Source organism: Physcomitrium patens, chromosome 14 (assembly GCF_059467195.1).
Source record: "Physcomitrium patens ecotype Gransden chromosome 14, ASM5946719v1, whole genome shotgun sequence".
NCBI classification, from domain to species: Eukaryota; Viridiplantae; Streptophyta; class Bryopsida; order Funariales; family Funariaceae; genus Physcomitrium; species Physcomitrium patens.
This window is the reverse complement of record NC_143423.1, coordinates 15,454,863-15,478,036: the sequence shown is the minus strand read 5'-3', so window position 1 is coordinate 15,478,036 and position 23,174 is coordinate 15,454,863. Positions and strand designations below refer to the sequence as shown.

General features: G+C 39.2%; 2 protein-coding genes, 1 long non-coding RNA gene and 1 other non-coding gene across 8 annotated transcripts; 2 read left to right on the top strand and 2 right to left on the bottom strand.

Annotated features, from left to right (window-relative positions):
- Nucleotides 1-1,001: 1,001 nt before the first annotated feature.
- Nucleotides 1,002-10,154, bottom strand: LOC112291101 (uncharacterized). Of its 5 annotated transcripts, none has more exons than XM_024538098.3 (24): nucleotides 10,095-10,154; nucleotides 9,715-9,789; nucleotides 9,070-9,158; nucleotides 8,575-8,733; nucleotides 8,312-8,466; nucleotides 8,122-8,205; nucleotides 7,828-7,875; nucleotides 7,427-7,516; nucleotides 7,072-7,204; nucleotides 6,759-6,791; nucleotides 6,315-6,503; nucleotides 5,892-6,020; nucleotides 5,535-5,723; nucleotides 5,149-5,329; nucleotides 4,516-4,795; nucleotides 4,000-4,230; nucleotides 3,406-3,695; nucleotides 3,147-3,302; nucleotides 2,847-2,926; nucleotides 2,600-2,710; nucleotides 2,327-2,439; nucleotides 1,876-2,158; nucleotides 1,539-1,748; nucleotides 1,002-1,409 (listed from the first exon to the last, which is right to left on the bottom strand). In XM_024538098.3, exons 2-24 carry the CDS (start codon nucleotides 9,767-9,769, stop codon nucleotides 1,299-1,301), a joined length of 3,399 nt encoding a protein of 1,132 aa, XP_024393866.1. In that variant the 5' UTR covers nucleotides 9,770-9,789; nucleotides 10,095-10,154; the 3' UTR covers nucleotides 1,002-1,298. The 5 variants fall into 5 exon arrangements, 4 of the variants coding, with proteins under 4 accessions (XP_024393866.1, XP_090112157.1, XP_073394573.1 ...); XM_090256031.1 differs by having other exon boundaries at nucleotides 8,575-8,646; XR_012218847.2 differs by lacking the exon at nucleotides 1,002-1,409 and having other exon boundaries at nucleotides 1,608-1,748; nucleotides 1,876-1,978; nucleotides 2,136-2,158.
- A 2,048-nt stretch (nucleotides 10,155-12,202) lies between these two features.
- Nucleotides 12,203-13,484, top strand: LOC149987882 (uncharacterized). The gene is made up of 2 exons (XR_016506431.1): nucleotides 12,203-12,407; nucleotides 12,699-13,484. It is a non-coding gene; the product is annotated as an uncharacterized LOC149987882 (long non-coding RNA).
- A 1,711-nt stretch (nucleotides 13,485-15,195) lies between these two features.
- On the top strand, nucleotides 15,196-17,798 carry LOC112290993 (uncharacterized). Its single transcript, XM_024537899.3, has 2 exons — nucleotides 15,196-16,846; nucleotides 16,978-17,798. Exons 1-2 carry the CDS (start codon nucleotides 16,058-16,060, stop codon nucleotides 17,476-17,478), a joined length of 1,290 nt encoding a protein of 429 aa, XP_024393667.1. The 5' UTR covers nucleotides 15,196-16,057; the 3' UTR covers nucleotides 17,479-17,798.
- Nucleotides 17,799-18,370: 572 nt separating this feature from the next.
- TRNAL-UAG (transfer RNA leucine (anticodon UAG)) lies at nucleotides 18,371-18,450 on the bottom strand. Its single transcript has one exon. It is a non-coding gene; the product is annotated as a tRNA-Leu (tRNA).
- Between the last annotated feature and the right edge of the window lie 4,724 nt (nucleotides 18,451-23,174).

Genomic DNA, 23,174 nt, shown 5'->3' with positions numbered 1-23,174 from the left:
CTTTTTTTGTTCTTTCTATTTGCTTGTTTTACTTCACACCACCAATTACAAGCAACTCTTAATTAAAGTTATCTCGTAACTTGAATTGAAAGATAAAATTTACCTTCATAGTCTTGTCAATGCCTTTCTAGTCCTTAGTCTTCTTTCAAGACTTTTTAGTCTTCTTGTCTTTGGCAATAGCCATTCTAATTGAATATAATACCATCTTTGAGTGATTTTCTAGTCTTTTTTAGTGACACAAGAGTATATTGAGATTTTCATTCATTTATTATTATATCCTTAAATCTTCAAGCTTATGATGAAAAATAATAATAATAATAATAAAAACAATAATAATAATAATAATAATAATAATATAATAAATATCACTATTTTTGAAATAAAGTAAAACCAAAAAAATTATATAATAATATATTTCAATAAATAAAATTAAAATTGATATAATGATAAATTCATGACTAAGGCAAAATACTTTATTGTTATGGAAAATTTAATTATCAATAAAAATAATTTAAGAATATTTAATTTATAGAGCTTAAAAAATATTAGAATTATTTATTTATCTATTAATAAGAATAGTTAAATTACATAAATAGATATAAATTATTGTAGGTTTTTGAATTTATGCTTATATATTTCTAAAAACTTCATCTTTTTTTTATAATTAATGGTTTTTGATAATTTATTTTAAAAAAAAATCTTTCGAAGTATTTATTCTAATTGCTATATTCAATAATTTGTTTATGATTTTTTTTTGAGCTATATCATATTCTTATATTGTTTTATTTTTTATTTTTTATGTCTCAAATTAAATTCTATAATAAAAACAAAACATACACTTTATTTTTTAATATTATAAAAATAAATTTATAAATTTCTTTCTTTGTAAATAATGATGCAATTCAAGCCAATATAAAAGTATCAAAATAAGTTTTATAAACAGCTTGAATGAATTAACCTAAATATATATATATATATATATATATATACACACACACACATTTTCATTTACACATGATGAGGATTTATGAAAGACAACACATAGGGAAGGGCTTCACTGCATGAGATGACTTCATCACACTGATGTAGAAACCATGATCTTGAAGCAAAATCTCATGTGACCCAGTTCTGTGAATCGACATAGAAGACAAAGACATTCGACTTGCAAAACCATGAGGTGATAAGATCATTCAAAGTCGTTGCAAGCTTACGATGTCATGGTGATTTCAAATATGCTAAAAGAATATTTATGCATGTCTAAACAATCAGCAATTTCCTCTGAAAGTTAAAACTACAAATTAAAACACGTCATCCCAATTGGTTAGATTTGGAGGTGGGGGTTCAGGCCTTTCAGTCTGGTCGTCAGGTATGCACAAACTCTTGAAGTCTGCAACTTTGGGGGGCACCATCTGCAGATCGTGAAAAACCGGCATTATTACGAGGGCTTGTCCACACACACAAGTTGATCTCTGTAAAGCTGAAAAAAAAATCACGAGTCACTACGATAATATGGTTTACAAAAGAAGATAAAAACTCACCGGGGCCTCTTCCCTTTGTCGTATGAGAAGCTGAAAATTGATCTCTTTTGTGAAGAAAGGGTGCTCCTTTATTTCAGCAATGCCGGACTTCTGGTTTCCAAGCCGTGTCTCGGGGTTCGGATCCAGCAACTTCCGCACAATGTCAACGGCATTGACACTCATGTAAGGAGGGAATTTGATCTTGCCCTCGACAACCTTTTGGAACACCATCTACGAGACCAAAGAACACAGATTTTGATTCCAACTTGACAAGGAGTTCAACATGTGATAGAGATGTTTTCCGGTGCTGATTACATTTTGGCTCAGAAAGTTGGTTCTGGGTTTCAATCTTACGCACCTGAGGCGGGTCGTTGCCGCTATTGAATGGGCTAGTACATGTGATCATTTCAAAAATCATGCATCCTAGAGCCCAATAGTCGACGCCCTTGCCATGACCCTGTCTTTTGATGATCTCAGGAGCCATGTAATCAGGCGTACCACACATAGAATAAGTGCGTCGGTTATACAGACGCTTAGCAAAGCCCATGTCAATCAACTTTGGATACCCATTTTCCGCAATCAAAGTGTTCTCAGGTTTAAGATCTCGATAAGCTATACCTTTTCCATGCATGTACTCTAATCTGCAAACAAATCCAGTATTCTTGGCATGAACCTCCATTCCAAAAATGGGAAAATAGTTCATTAACTTGCCAGGGAAGCATGCAAATATTTTTGACTTGAGCTGTCCAGAGTTGAACTTTAATAGTTCTCATTATTTGATAAAATTGAACTGATTTTTGGAATCTTACGCAAGTAAGACACCTCCAGCATAAAAAGCAGCCTCCCATTCTTGCAATCGTCCAACACGTTGCAGGAATAAAAATAGCTCCCGGCCAGTCGTCAACTCTTCCAACAGATAAACCTGTTTAAGTGATGTCTCTCCCACCCCCACCCCTCAGGATATTAATTACTGGACTAGGACATGATCTAATTTACATATCAAGAGACGCTCAAGAATGAATCCGATCTTGTATCTCTAGTCATCAGTTTATAGTTTCATGATGGGCTTGTAAGGGTCTTACATGAGTTTGGTCTCTGTACGTTCGGATCAACCTATTGATAAAAGGATGGTCAAGCTCTGCCATGTACATCTTCTCATTCCGCAAATGTTCTTCTTCATTCATACGCACAACCTGCAAGTGATGAAACTGTGAAATCAGTTGCACACCAACCATTTGTTGAAATTTGTGTTATTTCTATTCTGTGGTCATTACAAGTTAAACAATTTGAAAATGCACCACAAGCCATCACACCTTCGAAAGAAGTTACCTTAGCTTTACTGACGCATTTAAGGGCATAATGTTCTTTTGTTTTTCGACTATAAACCAATTTCACTTTGCCAAACAACCCTGCGAGGTATCATTCATGGATAGTTATTGGCACCCTCAAACAATGCTCATGCATGGGAGCTTCTAAAATTGTTGAAGGTACAAAGAAACGAGCCATTCCACAGGAAGCATTATTAGATGCTCATTTCGCTCCAGAGATGGATATTCAGAGGTGCATATCTTGAGGTGGATGTATTCACAGTAAGCAATTGAAGGAAAGATGAAAAGTGCAGATGATAACCAGTTCCTAGCAGTCCGATTTCTTGAAGTTCAGCAAAAGTTATACTCTTCACAAGACCCCGCATCTCAATTTCACGCTTTCTGATCTCATTCAATTCCATCAGTGATCCCAACTGAGCCTCTACAACGGCCCTATCCAAATAAAAGAGTTCGGCACCTGTTGTACCATCCCAAGATGATTCACTTACGCTAGTAGGGGCATGTGTACAGAAAAAATGTCACTTTTCAATAGCAAGGGAGCCGGAAAGACAGGTACGGACCTCCTGTCATGGGGGGTTCGGCAGGCCCCGATGCCATGGTGACCAATCGAGCCTCATTGCTCATAAGTGCATCTTCTCCGAAGACAGCTCCCTTGCCCAAGATAAGAGGTTCCTGACCTTTTGCATTTTGCGAAACCTCCGTTACTGTTCCTCTTTTAACAATGTAGAGACGATCCCCAGGCTCTCCAGCTCTATATACGGCCTCTCCTGGTCGTAAAATACGCAGACCCAGAGAGTGTGATAGTTTATCGAGTTCATTGGGAGTCAAAAATTCTAGATATTTCACCTTCCTGAAAATGAAGCGTCACATTTTACTCCCTATCACTAGCTCATTCATGTAGTCTATAAATATGGAAGATGCATCAAACATCATAATTCGAGTATTATGAAAAAATACACACATCGTCAACTGCTTCGAGACAAATGGTAGAATATGCCCGTAAACTTAAGCATTAGAACCGAAAATTATCACTGTTACACCTCATCAATTCATCCGTGAAATGCTAGAACTGCCAGTCTCTAGTGGTAAGGTAGTTTTATCTAACCTTTTTACAGACAAACTGGATTTATATAGTGAAATAATCGAAAGGGCACCTGAGATTCTTCAAGTTCGAAATACGAGAGAGAACATCCTGAATAGGTCCTAACACAGATATGACATCAGCCAGTGAGATGGATAAAACTATTACACCCGATGGTGATTCGGAAATTGTTGTATTGTAGTATGATGCTTTATGATGGTCATTTTTCACTGAATTCTGCAGACATTCATCTCCAAACACTCCATATGTAGGAAAAGTCCAAGCTGGGGCCCCTGCACCAACTCTGCAAACTACAATATTCGTCATTTGCTCATGCAAGTTCCACAAATTCGGTGAATTATTAGGGATTCACCAACGATATGATATAACATGCACTACATAGCTACACTAAGGTGATGCACTGATTCAGAGTAACATATCACGCCAGGTCTAGAATTTATGTCAAATCGCATCCTTCAGCCAACCAAGGACACATGATCATACGGAAAAATGTAGGGCCTCTGAAGAAACGCATGAATTGATGTCAAGGTAATTAGTATCGCCTTTGAGATCTGTTCAAGAAACGTACTGCATGACGCTCATAGCCCGTCGTTCCGTAGTTTTCCGATCCTGAGTTGGCGCCACCGGCGCATCTTTACCAACAGGAGATGCTGAAACTGAGCTCGAACTTGCTGGAGCAGAGGATGGAACCGGCGTCCCAGATGTAGATGTCTTCGCAAAAGAAGTAGGCCTATTTTTTAGAAGGTTAGGATCCACAGCACCTTTGTGCATTGAAATAACTCCCATTTGAACAACATATATACGAGCATCGGCACCCAATATGTCTCCATATCTTGTGATTTCGTCCCCTAATGAACATCAACATTACTCGTCAGTAGCATGATTAAATTCAGTCAATGTATCAACTGTTATGCTGTGATGGAATTGAGGTGTCAAGAGGAAAAGTTTCAATTCAACATCCATTTTGAAATCAAGCACAATTATTTGAAATAAAGCTCTGAGGTAGATGCTTTAGACTTGAAGTTTCTAGATGTCTTGACAAACTGGTCATAATTGAAAGTTTCCTACTTCTAGTACTCTTCATATTATTCCGACCCATTTATTACACTTTGCAAGCACACAAATTTCCACATAATTCGACCTCTTAACAAACTAATATCTGACAAAACCTAGCGAGAGTATTTTCGTCATGGTTGTACACCTCTTGAATAGCTAGATTCCGACAATTTTTGAGCCAAGTGAATAATTTGATCACTGTTAAGCTCCAGAAACGCAGGAACTCGCTGAAGTCCTACAGATGCAAGCTGTATCTGAAGGCCTTTTCTAATGTTGATCAGAACATCTTTGGTGAAAAATGTCCGAGGTATACATATGATCTCCGTCTGGCCCATCACATGAACCCGCAATCAGTTGAATATAGGCGCGATTCATATGCCTTTCCCATCTTCCTGCCAGTTACAATCTAGTTCTATCCGGTACATAACGAAAGACACACCATGACAATTTCAAGAAGAGAAAGGCTTGTTTTATATGGTCGAAAATGCCTCATTCTGTCAAAAGAAGAAACTTTAAAGATTTGAGAGTTACCTGGTCTGCTGCAGCATTGAAGTTCCATGAGCTAATGATTTCATCATTCAAAAGTATTGCTTCACCAAGGATCTCCAATCTATCCAAAAGAGCTAATGTCTCACCACTGATAGCTCCTCTTCCCGGCATTGCATTTCCTACTGTTGCACCCCAAGTCATTCTTACCTGTCCCTCTTGCACGAAATACACCTACCAACCCCAAACCAGGCATAATTAGAATAAAGATATGGATCAGTAAAACTACAAAGCTTTGATAGCTTCATATACATGGGCAACTTTTAAATAAAGCATATGGAAATAACCGAAGTCACCGTGTCTGCGTTTCAAAAATGAATCGTAATCAAGATTATAGTTGACCTTATCCATTGTCACGCCAGCCTTAATGATAGCTTGCCCCCTCTGAAATTTCAAGACGGTACAATTGCTACACATTTTTACGATATCACGAGTTGCTAACTTCTTGAAAATAGGTGCCTCTCTCAACACCTGTAAAAGGGTTAGTTACTAAATTGATTTAAGTTCTCCTGGTATGTTCACAACAAAAGCTTATCGAATTTCCTCTTAATTGGTGTAATTCGATTTTGCATCGAATTAGCTGCCCATTAAACAGAGGATAGCAATCAAACCAAGAACATGAGGATTAAGAGCACAGGTACAACGGTCGATTAGCAATTAGCAGGAATATATCGCAGAAGGCCCAAAGAGATATGATGTTGAAAACCACTAAGCATGACTACAATATTCCGGATTGTGAAAAGGAAAGCGTGAGTTTTCCCAAACCTGAGCAAGGAGTGACCCAGAAAAATGCCTTGTTAAGATCGACTTAAATTCAGCACGATTTACGCCCCACAGGAGCCCATGGGTTGTTGCTCTGGCAGTAAAATTACGCTTGGCGTCATACATCAGAGCCAATTCACCAAGGCTATCACCAGAGGTTTTCGTACGCACTAGTATTCCTTGATCACTCCCCTTGACAGAAAAACCATCCACGTTAAGAACATTGAGGGGCTAGTTCTAGTTTCATGAAAATGAACATTAAACGCACATGAACTAGTATACTGTTGCTTAATGTCTTCCTTTGTGAGGTTTACATCTTTGCTACTGGAATCTTCAACAAATATCGCACACATGATCAACACAGAGTTACTGAACGAAATGAAATATACATCAACTTGCACAGAGATGAGCAATTGGTTCACTTAAAACACTTCGAAAGAGTAGCACCTTTTGATCCAAGATGTCGAAGTCACCGACATCCTACAATGGTGGCCAACAATCTTTGGTTTAGCATTGTTTTTTAAATTAAACCAATTTGATAATGAGGAACAAACCCCAAAACAATTCCACATTTTAAGCTATTTTCACCATCAGCAGAGGATGAAAAAAAACTAACTGCACTCAAGTACTAACAAAATTGCAGAGATTATAAAACCAGAACGGATAGTCTAGAAAAATAAAAACACGCAACAAGACAGAAATATATACTAGCAAAGACATACACAGACAGCAATCTATCTGTCAGAAATGACATGCTTACAATGATATAGAAATTATCAGCAACATCACCCTGTTTAATAATTTCTGTCCCTGCTGAGACTCGAACATCTTGAAAGGCATCAATAATCTCCTCCTGAAGTTCATAACTCAGGTCTCCTAAAAGGTAATGCGAACTGCAAAACAAAACACCATGTTAAAATACTAGAAGTTTTCAGGTTTCAGCACAACCTCGTCCGAATAGAGGGAAATACCTGAAATCTACAGCATTTAAGCAGAAAACAACACTGAATAATAAATCATGAAAGAAAATTAAATTGAATGCTCAGTATTCTCCTCTCAACAGCGTATAGGGTTGCCACAAACGTTAAAATTTGGAACAGGGCATTCGTCAATACCTTAAAATGTTACGAAGATGTTCTCTGGTGGCCTTCGACTTTGGAACAACTTCAAGTGGTCCAAGAGCTACTTTTTTAACTGCTCGATCCCTACCAGGCCCTTGTAGTATGTGTTCAAGAACTTCAGAAGCATCTTGTGTGATGGTTACCATCACTACATCTCAAAGACATTCGATGCTCCTTTATTTAGTGTTACACGCAATTTCCTCTACGCCATGACTTTCTTTGAAATATTTTGGATTTACTCAAAAAACATATATATATATAAAAAAAACAAAAAAAAAAAAAACAAAACAAACAAACAAATAAAATAAAATAAAATAAAATAAAAAACAAACAAACAAACAAAACAAAGTTCCTTGTATTTCTCCGGATAATAGAAAACATGAAAGCGGTCTTACATAACTCTGACGAGTAAGAACTGTAGATAGATTATTCTGCTTGGATTTCTTCACACATTCATAATCATTAATTAAAATTAGATTAGAAACGTGCATAGAAAATGGACTAGACAAGTCAAAATTTTCACTCAAAAAATTCTTCAGAAACTTCGTCATAAAATTACATATCTAAGTGGGAGATGACTTAGTTCTTTATGATTGACTTTGAAAATTCTAACAGATTGACCGGCAAAAGAAATTACCAGCATCCGACCTCATATGGAGAGATCAATAGTTGCACGTTCAGAGGGTTACCTAATTCTTTGCCTCCGTCGTATGTTCAATGCACTTGACACCGATGCCTTCCAACCAATAGACCATTTCCTTGATTTGCTGCCACTGCAGCCATCCACAATAAAATTTGTCATAAAAATTTCTTGAACCTGTACTTTCTGCGAACACAAAGTATAGTTCAAGAAGATAAAATCTCAATACTTGTGGTAACCTGTCCAGACTGGGGACCGCACCAGTTGGTTTAGATTGTGAAGCTCTGGTTGGTAAAGCTCTTTGCGCAGGCATTGGATTTGCCTGATCTTCTGAATTGGTGCTCTCCATAATAAGTTCAATATCTGTGGCCAAATCGTCTTGCTCATCGTTCAACTGCGTTACAGAATTTATACGTCATTACGATCCAAACTATGTCGCTTAGAGCCAGAACACCGTACAAATATTATATAAAACATGCGTTAGCCAAAGCTTTTACATTACCCTTTGAAATTCTGAGAGGTCTAAAGAGCCTCCTTCAAGAAATGCATTGATTGACTTCTTGATGATTAAAATCTGGTTGGTATTAAAGTGATCAAAAACTCCATCCACTTCGTTCATCATCACTTTAAATCCTTCTTCTGTCGGACTTTTAAAAAGTTTCTGTAGTATGACCATTTAAATGGCTATTAATTCGTTTATGTTACTGTTAGTGAAACATCGTAAATGTCTCCCATATTATAAAAAACTACTATTTACGCAGTAAATGCCTCAGCAATCTCACACAGTACATGGGAATTTATCAAATCAAATATGTACTCTTGGCAAGTGCTTTTGGAAAGCGAATTTCCTGGAATAAACATTCACAACCTCAACCTCCTGATTTGATTAGAACGGAAAATTTATTATCAAATTGATTGGCTTGAAGAATATACAAGAAAAAGCATTCGTATCAAGTAGGCACATTCAAACACAATTAAGAAGAGCTTTAAAACTCACCGCAAATATCAACCTCAAAGCCTTCATATTGGCGGACATTAGCAAAGAATATGCTTTCTCCACATAAGAGATTAGGTCCTCCTCCGCAGCTGCAAAATGAAGAAATTTTAACGCAAATAAAGATGAGAATTGAGGCACTTCAATGTATTATAGTCCAGCCTATATCATTATGTCTAATTTAGTCGCCAATGAAAGGTAAAAGGCATGAATAAAGATGAAACTAATGATTCAATACAGACCAAGTTTCCCCAACAGTTCTTTGCAAACGAAACTTAGCCATAAGTGCCATTAACCTTAAACCTCATATTTACCACTGGGAGGGTGTGATCGAGGAATGAAATAATCGGTTGACACATCAAACAGGAGGTTTTTATCTGAAGAATCGCTAGGGATCTCCAGATGAAACCATGGAGCGGTTGGACTTTAACTGGAAATAACTGGCAAATCCCTACATGTGAATTTTTTTATATCCTTCATACGCATCTTTCAGCAATAGCATATGCAATGATATACAATCAGCTCACACACGATATTCAAAATATGAACGTACAGGAATTCAACTGGTATGTGTAAGATATTGACTCTTAAGACTTCCATGTACTCAGTAGATCACCATGACAATTCGAGATTTAAGAATGAGCTAACCTTGGGCGTTGGATGACCCAGCAATGTAAGAGTTCTTAGTCGAGGAACTGCTCATGGTCGATTTTCTTCTCTCTTCTAAGGTACAGAATGAAAGGTAAGTCAATATGTAAATGGGCCAACAATGTTAAGTATTCAAATAATGTGAAACGACACTTCTGAACAACGTGTTAAACAGATTAACATCACCTGTTGCCGATCAAAAAAGCTCCCAAAATGCTTCAAACCCCGACATGCTCGTCTCACATCAGAGAAATGCCCAATGGTAAAACTCTAAGATGACAAAATTCGAATTCTACTCACCAATTATGAAAAAAATCCAAGCAAGGTGAATAATTGAATAATAAAACAGCATAATCGACTTTAATCCACTCATTACGAACCTGCAGCGTTCAATGATTGGACAAGTCTTTTAAAAGACCCTTCTACGTAAGCTCGGAAGAATAGCTGTTCCAAACGCTGAATCGCCTTATGCCTTAACCATGATTCAACCGTCAACAGAGCCCAACTCGAAGATTGAGGTGATCAGCGTGGCACACTCTTCATTGTCAGCCATGCCAAAATGTTTTCTCAGCTTTGTACAAAAGCAAAATACAATTCATGAAACTGGTAGCTCAATCAACATGTCAGCAGGGGCGGTGAGAGCCTCCACGATGCATCACAGCACAAAAAGGACAATCAAGAGACAAGATGTGTGTGCGCCCTTTGTCAGCTGGTCTATACATTCATCAATGGGCAACGACGTTCATCTACATCGAGTGCTCAACCCCTTGTCTTGAGCATTATTTGATCAACCTGCAATTTGGGTTTGTGGAATTTGGGTTTGTTTGTTTGTTTGTTTGTTCCGATGATTTTCTTCACCAGTTGAACCCTCTAATCGCTTTCTAAGCAGTTGGATCTCGCCTCAGATCAACCCAGCGTGGAGAGTTGCAAATATTTTAGGAAGTTTAGTGGTGAGGGTTGTAGTTTTGATAAAGTGGCTGGATTTAGGCATTTAACTGTATTGAAGTGGCGTGTTGTATGAAAAGAGAACGACGTTTGTTGCTGTTATGAGAAGTTTCCCATGGTTATAATTGGGGACTCGAGTAGGGCACTGGAGCAATCTGAGGATATAAGTTTCGATCCAGTCTTGCAGGTCGGACTCGAAATGGTTCTAAACAGTGCAGGATCAGTGGCGAGTATTCAGTGTCTACAAGGGAGGCAATTTCCGATGGCCATTTTTATGTCAATTGTGCCAGATGCGGATGCAAACACCCACATCAACACTGACGCCGGTGTCATACCCAGGGCATGGTTACAACATGGGGCAAAATAATCCCTCTCAAACATCTGTTGGTACGTTGTCAACAGTGCCGATAGCCCCTACTGTGCCCGTGCGCAACCGCCAATCGTAATTCAAGTTCTTGGGAGTCGAATGAAGAATCTGGACGACATCAAGCACTTCCGTAATTCAGAAGCACAGAAAACCTTTCTAGGAATTATTGTATGACTCAATAAACAAACGGAAGAGGAATATGCTCTCAGACAACTGTTGCGATTCACTTATGATCAAAATGCTGTGTAGCGTATAAGAAAAGATGAATCCATGGATCAAGATGCTTCCTCAAAAGAATAATCCCTTGAGTATGGCAACTCAATTAGGGAATGGCAGACATAGTTTGAGCAGTGAGAGCTTGGGCAAATGCTTCAATTTCTTCCAGATGGTTTGAAAGAGGGCGCTTGTCCTTCGCTTTTCTTACAGCTTTGGAAATGGGATATAAGTCGATTATGGAACTTGCCATCATGCCACCTTCTCAGCTTGACTGCTCTGTCTTAAAAGATTTGGGTTGTGTGAGAACGACTATCAGGTTCCTCAAGTTCGTGTATTCGTGTCGTGGATCTAGATATCATCCGCAAGCTGCAGAATCTCTTTACTAGCTTGCACTCCCAGGATCGTATCTCGTGCGTCTCAGATCTTGGCATGAAGCATGAAGTTTCACTTCTGTGCCGTCAAATTTGTCATGTTTCTAGCAGGCCTATATTGCAACAAATCGCAAATGTATTCTTACAACACCCTCAAAAACTCAGCGTTCTTTCAGGTGCATCACATGTAAAAAGAAATGAAGATGTCTTCAAAAAAATGTGAGTGTAGACACTGAGTGTCACGTTTGACCTAGCTCAACTAGCTGGTCTTCAATATTCAACTATTACTGCAACTTTCGAGCTGAATCTTGAGACTTGTTTTAAAGAACTTTCATCCTGAGATTCCGTCTGCCCTTTCGTCATCTCCAGTTGCTACGATCAAAGAGATTAGATAACCATGTTCATTGAGGACAGTGGCTCCAAGGCAGGCATATCACCGAGTTTACCTTTGCTGTCGTCTTAAGCTACGTAAGGCGTGTCTTCAGAAAGAGATTTGGGCAAGCTGCACAGATTAGCTTGTCATCCGGTTGTAGAGTCCAGCGAAAAGAATCTGCGGTTGTGCATTATTAAGTTTTGATCAGCACTGACAATGTCGAGGGAATATCGCTCTGGGTTTCCTGCTAAGACAGGCATGATGCAGCTGATTCTATTACCACCCTCCGAAGACAATGCTCGCCACCACTCAGGATCTGGTGGTTGCGAGATCCAAATCAATGTACAGGGAAAGCTTCAGAGACTATCAGTCACAATCCCGACAACGCAGAAACGAGCATTTAGTGACAACACGAGCAGAGGTACATTGCATTGCGACTGATGTATGTGCACACAAGCTTTGTTCGATCTCATCAGAGGTATGATCCTCCGAAACGTCACCTTTGTTGCACGTTTCAGTGACAGGTATTTACTTCACTGTCGCAAAAATACTGCAAACCTCAGCAAAGCAATTGCATTGCAAAGGTGGGTATCGATACTCAAAAAAAATGATCTTTCTCTGCTCAACTCTGCAATAGAATACAGTTGATTGGGCTACTACATGGCTTGCAATTTGAAGATTTCTTCATTTCTTGTGTTGACGGTGGTTGCAGGGTAAAGACAAGAACTCTGCTGACTGAAGTAAAGGAAGGAAAATTAAATAAATAAATATACAACAACAACAACAACAACAACAGCAACAACATGAAGCTTCTGCAGAGTTGGTTGTCTCTACCACCGACCTTCACGGAAACACGGATTCCGTTGAAGATTCTACTTTTAATGCTCAATCGTGCATTGACAACCTCATCAACTTTCACAGTGATTATTCCTTTTCATTAACTGAAAATAAAAGGGACATTGTAAATGGGTCCTATTTTTAAGAAATATTTTGACATGGTGTTTGTTTGTTAATTGTTTTTGATTTATTATTGTCCCCATAACTTTTATCCTTGCGAAATTATAGTGGTGGAACCTCACAGCCGGGATTCGTTCGGCCAACTTTAGTAACACTGTCTTTCAATTGCCAGTGGAACATGTTGTTCTTGATTACCTAAAAGTACTTTTAGACCTTTGATTTTTATTTCAATCAGGGATATTTATTTACTTATTTGTGTTGTATGTGTAAATATTTCTTTTTCTGAATTAGTTGATATTTGGGATGAGATTGATTGCAAAATAATGTAGTCATGATATGAATGATATTACTTTCGATAATTTGTTGGTGCCATGTGAGTAGCCTCTGAATGTGATGAAAGATTTATCATACATGTGTTTTCCTAAATGACGATGAATTGTGTATTGAGAGAATATTTTTTTGTCTGTTTTGTTTTTTTCTCGTTATTATTATATCTCTCTATCGCAATGTTGAAACTGGGTTGACACGTAAAAAAACAAAATATTGCATTTTAAACATGCTCACAGTATGATTCATTTAGCAAAATTTATTGGATGAAGTTTGCTTGTTTGTTGATAACATAATTTCTGTGAAGTGTAATGTCAAGCACAGTAATAATAATAATAACAATAATGTGTACAACCCACTGACTTTGGACTTTGTTCTAGTCTTACAAGCCAGAATGAATGTACATAAAATAGGGGAAACTTTTTCAATTAAAATTCACTAACTAACCTACGGATTTGTAATTCACACACTTGACAAATTGAGTCAATAAATATGAGGATTGATTTCCTTTTTTTTAATTTTAATTTGTTTAAAAATGATTACCACTATGCTACAAGAAAAATGAATGATATGCCACCAGTTTTGTGATACAGTATAGAAGTAATCACATCTTGCAAGAATTCTAGATGACAAGATTTGTATCCAGGAGTGAGAGGTTCTATTTAATCCTTAGTTCTACAGTTGAGCAGATTACAATCACATTTAATTTATAACCACACTATACTTATAAACTTGTCATTTGACCATGATACTTTTTAAAAAATGCTGTCATTTAGTTAAAACTATGTAGCATAAATGCAAAATCTTGAGATGGGGACGCATGGTCTCTTTACAGACTTTGAATTTAAAATTTGAGTGAATGAACTCGTATAAATAAATCCATAGATGGGGAAAATATAACTTTGTTATTTTTGTATTGCATATTGGGCACTGATATTTCAAACCAAAACATGCATCTTCCAACTTTGGCACAGAAATGTATAAATGGAGAATCACAACAAGAACGATTAGGGAGTTCAAAGATACCTCTTTCAAAAGACAAAAGTAAAGAAAAAAACTAACCACCGATAAGAATATATTTATGGGTTTTCTGCTTACCCACAAATACACTTATGTGCCAATACAGTGCACCTCAAAATTTGATCAACAACAACAGTCCAAATTAGAGTTATTGTACAAGTGCAATAACCCTAATTAGGGTTTCAGGAGTAGGCTGAGAATGGAAGATTGTTGGTGAGGAACACCAAGGACCCGTCCCCCTTCCGCTCGTTCCCGCCCTCCATTGGAATATTGCAGTGCTACGAATTTGCAGACCGCCACCAAGAACTGGACAAAATTAGCTGATGACAGTGGCAGCGATGAAGAGGGATCAGCACGCCCACGGCCACGGCCACACCCAGTCTGATCCGTAAAGTAAAATCAAATATACTACGACGTGGCGTATGCGAAACAAGCTCGTGGCATGAACGCCAAGGAGCTTGCGGGCCCTTCTCCCTCAGTTACGGCGAGGCATACAATTCACCTGATCCCCCTTTTAATAGGGACGTTCACCCGCGTGGCAGCCTGCAAAGTTCGAATTCCCAATGGACAAACCCACATTCAAGTCGCAAGGATCCTTTTCTGTCCAGTGCAGAGTGTATGAGGGTGATTTTTTTCATTTATTTTTATTTTTATTGCATGTAATTGTTTGTACCCCCAAGTGCATGCACCCCCTTGTGGTGAATCCAGTTCCTTCGTTTACTGAAGCGTACTAAACCCCAACGTGGGCGGGATCTGCGACGTGACTTTGGAAGGAAAATGTTGGTGTTTGGAGCGAATCTCACGGAAGAAGTGATTCCCGACGTGCCACCGAGGTGGTGGGTTTCGAATTCGCGCGGTAGTTGGTTGGGGGTCGCACAGCGGAGGAGGGAGGGGAGGGGCCGGGGCTGTGTCAGATGTTGTGCGGGAGTGAGCGGCCACGATGGGAGGTCGTCGTGACGTCGAGCTTGCGGGGTGCCAGGGCCCCAGCACCTTGGCGGAGACCTGTAGTTTTTTCCCGCATCCAGCCCCTCTTCCTGCCCTGTTCCTCGTGTCCTTCAGAAACTCATGGCCTGCGCCATTTTCGGTCCTTCACATCCATTGCGCGCCGACGTTTTTCTCTCCTCGCCAACATTCTGTACAGTAACCGCCATTTCTGGCGCCTGTATTTCTATTTCTCCAGAATGCAATTCGTCTTCCTTCCTGACGCTTCCAGCGTACTGCGTTCGTCGGCTGTGCTTGAGTTTCATCAACAGGATTTGTTTAGTGATTTTGGATAGATTGTTAATGATTCGCTCGCTTGGGAAGGGTTTGCGCGACTGGCGCGTGAGCAGCAGCAGAGGATTTCGCTGAGTGTGTGCCGTCGACATTAGTGTTGCGTTCCTCTGATTGGGACAGTTTTAAGTTTTTGACTTTGGTCTACAGTTGGCTGGAGTACGAGTGAACTCATTATCTCGAGAGGCTTTCTGTCGAGCATTGGATTGCTGTCCAGCCATTTATGAATTCATTGCGATTCGTGAACTCCTCGCTGACAGAGCTCCCTGTTTCCGTCATCTTAGAAATATGAGCTTGCTCGACTGTGCAAGCCTGGCGCCAATGCACATCGATTTTGTGGTGGTCACCACACGTTTTGGCGTGAATGTCTAAACCAATTGTAAGTTCTGACCGGCGGTGGTTTGCATAGATTACAGTCTTTGCCGAGTTGTTCGAGCAACGGATATCCCAGGAACGGTGAGTTATTCACCTGGTTAGTGACTTGAGCTGTCGAAGATGTCGACTATCAAAGAAGCACCGGAGCCGAAGATCTCCACCTACTTACAAATACTTTACGGGCTCTTCAATTTCCTTCTGTTGGGACTGATGATAGTGAGTGTTGTGAACATGGGAACCTATGTTATATCTGGTGGAGGTCCAACCTCGAATGCCACTTCACCTCCCGTCTATCTTCATCCGGCACGTTTTGATACTTCCATGAGGAAAGTTGAGGAAAACAGGAACCCAACCGAATCTTCTCATTGCTCAATGGGATCTTGCTTCGATTACTCTCGTTGCGACGGCATGGAGGAGCTTCTGGTGTACCATTACGACTCGCCTAGCTCTCAGGCATGGTACTTCAAACAAGCATTGGAGAAAAGTCCTTATTATACTGTGGACCCATCGAAAGCGTGCCTGTTTTTCGTCACCGTTGACACCAGAGCTGAGCATGCTCTCGATTTCAACACTCTGCCATACTGGAATCACGGTCTGAACCATGTGATTATCTCCGTCTCAGACAACTGGGCCAAACAGAAAACCCTCATTCCAGACGTGGCCGAAATGGCGTCCACAATGACTTCCAGTACGCATCGAACGACTTACCGCGAAGGATTCGACATTAGCGTTCCTCTCCCTCAGAGGAAATTTTATCTGGAGTTGCAGAGACGCAAGGCACTAGAAAGGAAATACTTTTTGACGTTCACGGGAACCCGGTTTTTGGGAAGGTCGGGATTGCGCAACAACGCGGTCTTGAGATCAATGCACAATGGAGAGAATATCATTGTTGCTACCACTTGCAACCAGGTACTTTTACTTCTGGCTTCTATCCTCAGTTTTCTGCAACTTTAAAAGTTTTATTCAAATCCTGTATTACATCTTGGAGTTGCTTATTAATTGTCGAATGTGTTTTTTCAATTCGTGGGCTCCACTTTCAGGGCCTGAATTCTGAAGCTATGCTCAAGCACCCCGAACTCCGATCTGACTGCGCAAGGGACCAATCCATCTACGACAAATACAAGTTCGAAGACTTGATGGATTCCACATTCGGTCTAGTTTCAGCTGGAAGAGGGTCAAGCTCGTTTCGGCTCCTGGAGGTTTTGTCTGCTGGTTCAATTCCTGTCGTTATCTCTGACAATTTCGTCCTTCCATTCGACACTCTCATCGACTGGAGTAGATGTTTATATGTATTCCCTTCCTCCCAGATGCATAGAATAGTGCGCACCCTCCGCAGTCTTCGCGAGGAAGATATTGAATTTAGATGGAGTTACTGCCTCTTCATCTACCGTGAGTTTCTTGCGGACGATGACAAGATCGTTAAAACTGTAGCTATGGCGCTTAAGGCCAGATTTTTTGGTGCTCTACCTAAGCTGAACCCTAACATCCCCCTTCTGCCACGACACTTGACCATGGAGTATGCCATGTCGGAGTTCCTCTAGGGCGTCGAAGATGTCGGACGGATGTGGGGATCAAACTCAGGTCTCAATGATCTGATGTACATTAGATTTCCTCCTCAATTACGGTGGACATATTTGCAGCAGTATTACCTCGGTTAGAGTACTCCTAAGCAGTTTTAAAAGGGATCATCTCCTATTAGATAGTTCATGAGGTTTCACCTTGTGAAATGTATCATAGAGTTGAGGGTACAATTCTATTGTGAAGAACAGCTTTGAGCGGTCTGCTTGTATGACCACCACCTGTTCTATTTGAAAGTTAAATCAGTGCTCCTCTGAGTCGGAACACATCATCATTTTCTTGACGAGCTACTTGGCACCATGTGCTGTGTTTACTGGTCCTGCAATCTCTGTTGTGCCTTTTTGAGGGACTGTGATGTCCTCGAGCAATGGTAATGCATGGTAGATTCTCATGGATCTTGTGCTGAATTTCCACCAGGTCTGTTGAAGTCATTGGGGAAGTGGCGTTTGGGCTAATCCACTGCAGATACAATAAGCAAATTGCAAACAAGGAGTAAATGAGGCTCTAAACTCCCAGCCGAATGGGACCACCTATTTCAAGAATTTCGACCACAAGTAGCAGATTGAAAGAGCTGTACTGCAGACAAAGTCAGAGTGTGTTGTGGTAAGAGGTTGTACCAGTTTGAATTCGTTAGGAACTTGTTCTGGACTTCTGGTAAAAATGCTACAACAGGCACATGAATCGATGGGAACTGATATTTACAACTAACTGGGACAGGTGTACAAGCACTAAGTGGATATAGTTATCTGCAAGGCTGGCAGTTTTAAAATTACTCATGACAGATGCTCAACAACTACATTAGTCACATTACTTATCTTGTATGTTGACAGCGTACATAACGCCTCTGGCAGTATTTGACGGCTGTGGGATTTGAACCCACGCTCTTTCGAACTGGAGCCTAAATCCAGCGCCTTAGACCACTCGGCCAAACCGTCGAACTTGAAGATATCTTTCGATGGCGCATTTGACCATAAGTATGCAACAGAGCCGGACCTGTCAAAGTCACATTTATAGCTTGCTATTCTCGTGGCTGAGCGTTGCAGGGCCCGCTTACCGACAATGTGGATAAACCGTAGCTCGCTTTCGTCGGAGATGCGTGACCAACGATGAGTGGATGAATGAAGGAAGAGGCGTCCTCAAATCCACCGTCCGAGTTGATGAAATTTTGTGCATTGGCTTCAGAACGGAACGCTTCGAAAGATCCAAAGTCACGATTGAAGGTGGGTGTCAGATCCATGGTACAGTCCACACTTCGGAGCAAGGAAACTTGAAACACTTTTGTGGTGTTAACACTTTAACGCAATGACACTTTTTTGTGGTAGGATAGACAATTTGTAGCATTTACCTGAATAATAATTTCATGATTTTGGAATTAAAAACAATAACACACAAAAAGAATGAAAAGACATAAGATATGAATGTCATCACATCGAAGCATAATGGAAGAACAAATATAAAGGAATTTGATGAGATTCTTGTGCACCTTAAGTTCCTAATTTCTGTTGAAGTGTTCAAATGCTTTGGATAAGAAGTGTAACATCAACAAACCTTTGTTCCAATAAATTCTTTCAAGGTAACTAATGCACTTTCAACATCCTTGAATCCTACTCTATCTACCACCACATCACCAATTTACATATTATTAACTATTTCAATGGATTCATTGTTAATTGCATCATCTCTTTTAATAAACATATCTATAATTTTTTTCTCAATATGTATGTAGGGGTTTTTAAGATGAAATTCTCCTTCATAATTGATCAATTCATATACATTCATAATAGATTTAGTTTCACTTTTTATGAATATCAATGTCACTTATTCTAGTAAGGTAGTAACTTCTTTAGTCTCTTTCTTCTATATTGCTTTGTGAGCTTCATTATCTTTCTTGATTGCTCCCTTTGCTTCCATATTATCAAAAATAATTGAAAAAAGAAAAGAAATACTTGTGTATTTCCAATAATTCATGATTATTGATGTAGTAATTCCAATGTGCCAAATATTTTGTAGCATTGTCATAGATTAATCTACATCAATATTTTTTATCTTATTTTCTATAAGAGTATCTATTTGATATTGAATGAGCTTCTTGTAGTATTGAACTTTGAATAATGGAATAATTCTTACATCTATGAGTTGGCATCTACTTATAGTATTTGGAGGTAAGAATTTAAGTCTAGTCATCTTTGATTGTGCACCTACAATAGGTACTTGGTGACCTATGAAATTATCAACCAATAGTAATATCTTATCTTTTTGTACAACAACCATCTTCCTTTCAAAATCAAGTATAAATTTTTCAAACACATAGTCATTAAAGCTTTCTTATTAGCAAACTATTTAATTTCAAGATTATTTGGATTGAGAATGTGCCTACATGAAAATTTCTAAAGCTTCACATGTTTATTAATAACCAAAGAGAGAAATTTAATGGTACTATCAACATTTGCAATAAGTGCAATAATAATGCATTCTTTCTCCTTCTTCTTTCTAAACATCTTTGTAGCAAGTGTATAATTTGGTTCAATCCTATAAAAGAGACATGTCGCATCCATATTTAATATGTGAAAAAGAGCATACTGAGACACTAATATTTCAATTTCCTCCCTCTTCTTCAAGGCCTCAAGGGAAGTATCAATACATGTATCCTCTCTATAGCAAGTATATTCCTTGATATAAAATCTCTTTTTGAATTTGTCCATCCACCTATATATAAATTAAAGCTCCTTCTTATCTTTTCTTTTGAATATTGTGCCATAAAATCTCTTTGCAACAACAACTACAAGATCATCTTACAAAGCAACATTATGATTCTCCATAAGCTTAAACTAAGTGAAAATAGCTTAGTCTATATGTGGACATTGAGCTTTCTTAATGTACTTTGAGACAACTAGATGTTGGACATCAATATTCAATAAATCTCTCATCTTTAGTAATTTGCAAATGCTCATGTCAAAAGTAGAGCATGATAAGTAGAATTAGCCTATGTAGTCAAAGTCCTATTGATAATATTTTGTCTATTAGATACTAATCTTTGATGATTTTGGAGGATCTCTTTCTTTTGCATTAAAATAAATTAAGAGCCTTTCTTCATTGTAGACCTAAACTTTGAGCCTTTCTAAATCACCAAGTTATTAATCTTTCACAACATCATAACATCATTAAATCCTCAAATAATATAACATTGGAATGTAATGACACTAATGTAAGAAAGCTTGAAGTTCAAATCCTAAAGAGATTGATGGAATTTGTGGTTAGTAATATGTGCAAGATGTGAAATGTGCAATGTATAATGTAGAATTGATGATGTGTGAAGATATTATGAACTATATACAATATTGTAAATGCAAACCACAACATATGTACATGATGGATCTAATTTGATTTCATTCAAGTTATAAAATTTCATAACCTCATTTTCATCCAAATTAATATTTATTGAGGTGAATTCATTTTAGAAGGGAACATAATTTTTGTAGAATTTCTTAACAATTAACAATTACTAGTATATTTTTTGGAGGGAGCACAACTTTCCTTTAACACATGTGCGATTTTAACACTTATCGGGGTAACACATATCGAGGGTGAACTGTAATCACAGTTCGTCCACATTGTCGGTAAGTGGGCACTGGATTATAGGTTTGTCACTGCAATTATCCCCAAGCTTAATACTGATTAGTAATTTTTTTTAACTCTGTTTAATAAATTTAATTACAGAAAGAAAAGTTAACCAGCATGATATCAAGAGACGGAAATATATATTTTAAGCTGATTTTAGCATAATGTATCATATCTTTCGCTGTTTGCTTCGTCACTGCGGCTCGCAGAGCTTACGCTGCGTGCAATGTATTCTGAGATCTCATCGCTTGTGTCTGAAGTGGAGCTGGGAATGCAGTTGAGTCATCCTCAGCACAAGATCCGCTGCTTCTTTCGCATCTGAGCAACCGAATGGTGCCGAAATAGGCAATGTAGGTTGCGGCGTTATCTGCTGCGCCAGTTGAGCAGCAGTGTATGAATTGACAAATGCTGGTTGATTTGGAGGATCTCTGGAATACGTGATGGTTTCGACAATGTGATACGAACTAACATGGATCGAACTTCTCGTGAAACGGAGCTTTAGGATCAGAAGTGGGACTTGCTGGACTTTGAGCTCGCCTCCTGTGCTTTTCTGCAGTCTTCGCCACGCAGATGCGCTGGCCTTATTGTGTGGAGGTGTTCGTCTTCCTCACAGATCTCCGATTCTTCATGCAATCTGCCACGCTAGACTTCACAACTTATCGGCTGCTTTCCCTTGGGATAATTCGCCTCAGAATCTTCGTGCTTGTGGGTTTACCAGTGTTGAACGTGGGAATGTGATTGTGCACAACACACGGCCTCCGGTGATATTTTAACAGTGGAGAAGAGGAGGGTAGGTTGGGGATGTAACCTAGGAAAATTATCGCACCCCACTACCCCACGCACCCCTCCAGCACACATACACTATGTGTGACCTACTGGCGTCAATTTTTATGCCCTGGTGTCGCAACAACTTGGTCTATAGGGCCTTGATTTCTTGCGTCGGTTGCCCTCTAACTACGCACGCAAGGAAGGCGTGTCGCTCAAGGCACCGCTTTTTCTGCTCGACTACGTCGTAATCGATGTCAATCTTGGGATTCGTGATTTGCAAAAGAAAGCAACTGTGCTGTAGTTCCGTGAGCAGCCCTTCGGTGGATTTCTCTTTCGTTTGCTTTTGTGGGATGGAATCAAGCAGGTTTGTAGTGATGTTTGATGGTATTCACGATAACTGGGGTCACCTTGGATTACACAACTTCTCCTGTTTCCATTTTGGTGGACGTTTCTGTTAGCATCGTCATCATGTCTGCAGCTCAGCTCTTTAGCTCCATGAGTCGCCATGGGGAGGTGTGCTTCCCTTGAAAACTGAAATTAAAGTCTAAAGAAAAAGCCTTTGAAGTTTTGGAAAAAAACCCACCGCAAAAAGGTCCTCTGCGATGGGCTGCGAATAAGCAGAGCTTAGCCGAATGCACCTATTTTTGTATCAAGTGGATTTCAATAATTTACATCGGATTCTATATTGTTATAAGCAAGTTGCACATAAAAAATCGTTTCGTTTTTCATGGCTCAAACACCGACCAGGTTGGAATTGCTGACCAAAGCGCCTAACATTGCTCTAACTAGGTTTCGGAAAAGTTAGAAACGACTTTTAGAATGCCTGCCGAAGGCGAAGTGTCGTTGGTATTCGACCAGACTTTGGGTTCACCTTTGAAGTATTATCGATCTTAGGATGCAAGAAGATGAAGGCGAAGGTTCACCTCTTAAAGTCAGTGTCGTCAATCACATCATGCTTGAAATTTCAGCAGGGGTGGTGCAGTTGCATGATGAATGCATCGTTCACAAACATCTTAAAAGCATCGAATATGCTAATGAGTTGGGTAGTAACGGGTGATGAGCATCAATCCTAAGCATTCTCAGTCTTCCAGATGTTGTAAAGAATCTTGAGTCATGACATATCAGAGGCATAAATTTGCGAAATAAAGGAATCATTCCTTACTTTCGTCTTGGTAATTTTGAGTATTCCCATGTAAATGATCACTGCTTTGTTGAGTACCTCACCTATGTGGGTCCAAGTTACTGATACAAATTCGAAGTCGCCTCTAATTGC

Bases quoted from the DNA above. Each gene is read 5' to 3' on its own strand.
- LOC112291101 (XM_024538098.3), bottom strand. From the start codon at position 9,769: ATGAGCAGTTCCTCGACTAAGAACTCTTACATTGCTGGGTCATCCAAC. The intron at 7,876-8,121 runs GTAACCCTCTGA...GAATGTGTGAAG, and splicing joins CGACGGAGGCAAAGAATTAG to AAATCCAAGCAGAATAATCT. The intron at 2,927-3,146 runs GTTATCATCTGC...GATACCTCGCAG, and splicing joins AATCGGACTGCTAGGAACTG to GGTTGTTTGGCAAAGTGAAA.
- LOC112290993 (XM_024537899.3), top strand. From the start codon at position 16,058: ATGTCGACTATCAAAGAAGCACCGGAGCCGAAGATCTCCACCTACTTA. The intron at 16,847-16,977 runs GTACTTTTACTT...CTCCACTTTCAG, and splicing joins TTGCTACCACTTGCAACCAG to GGCCTGAATTCTGAAGCTAT.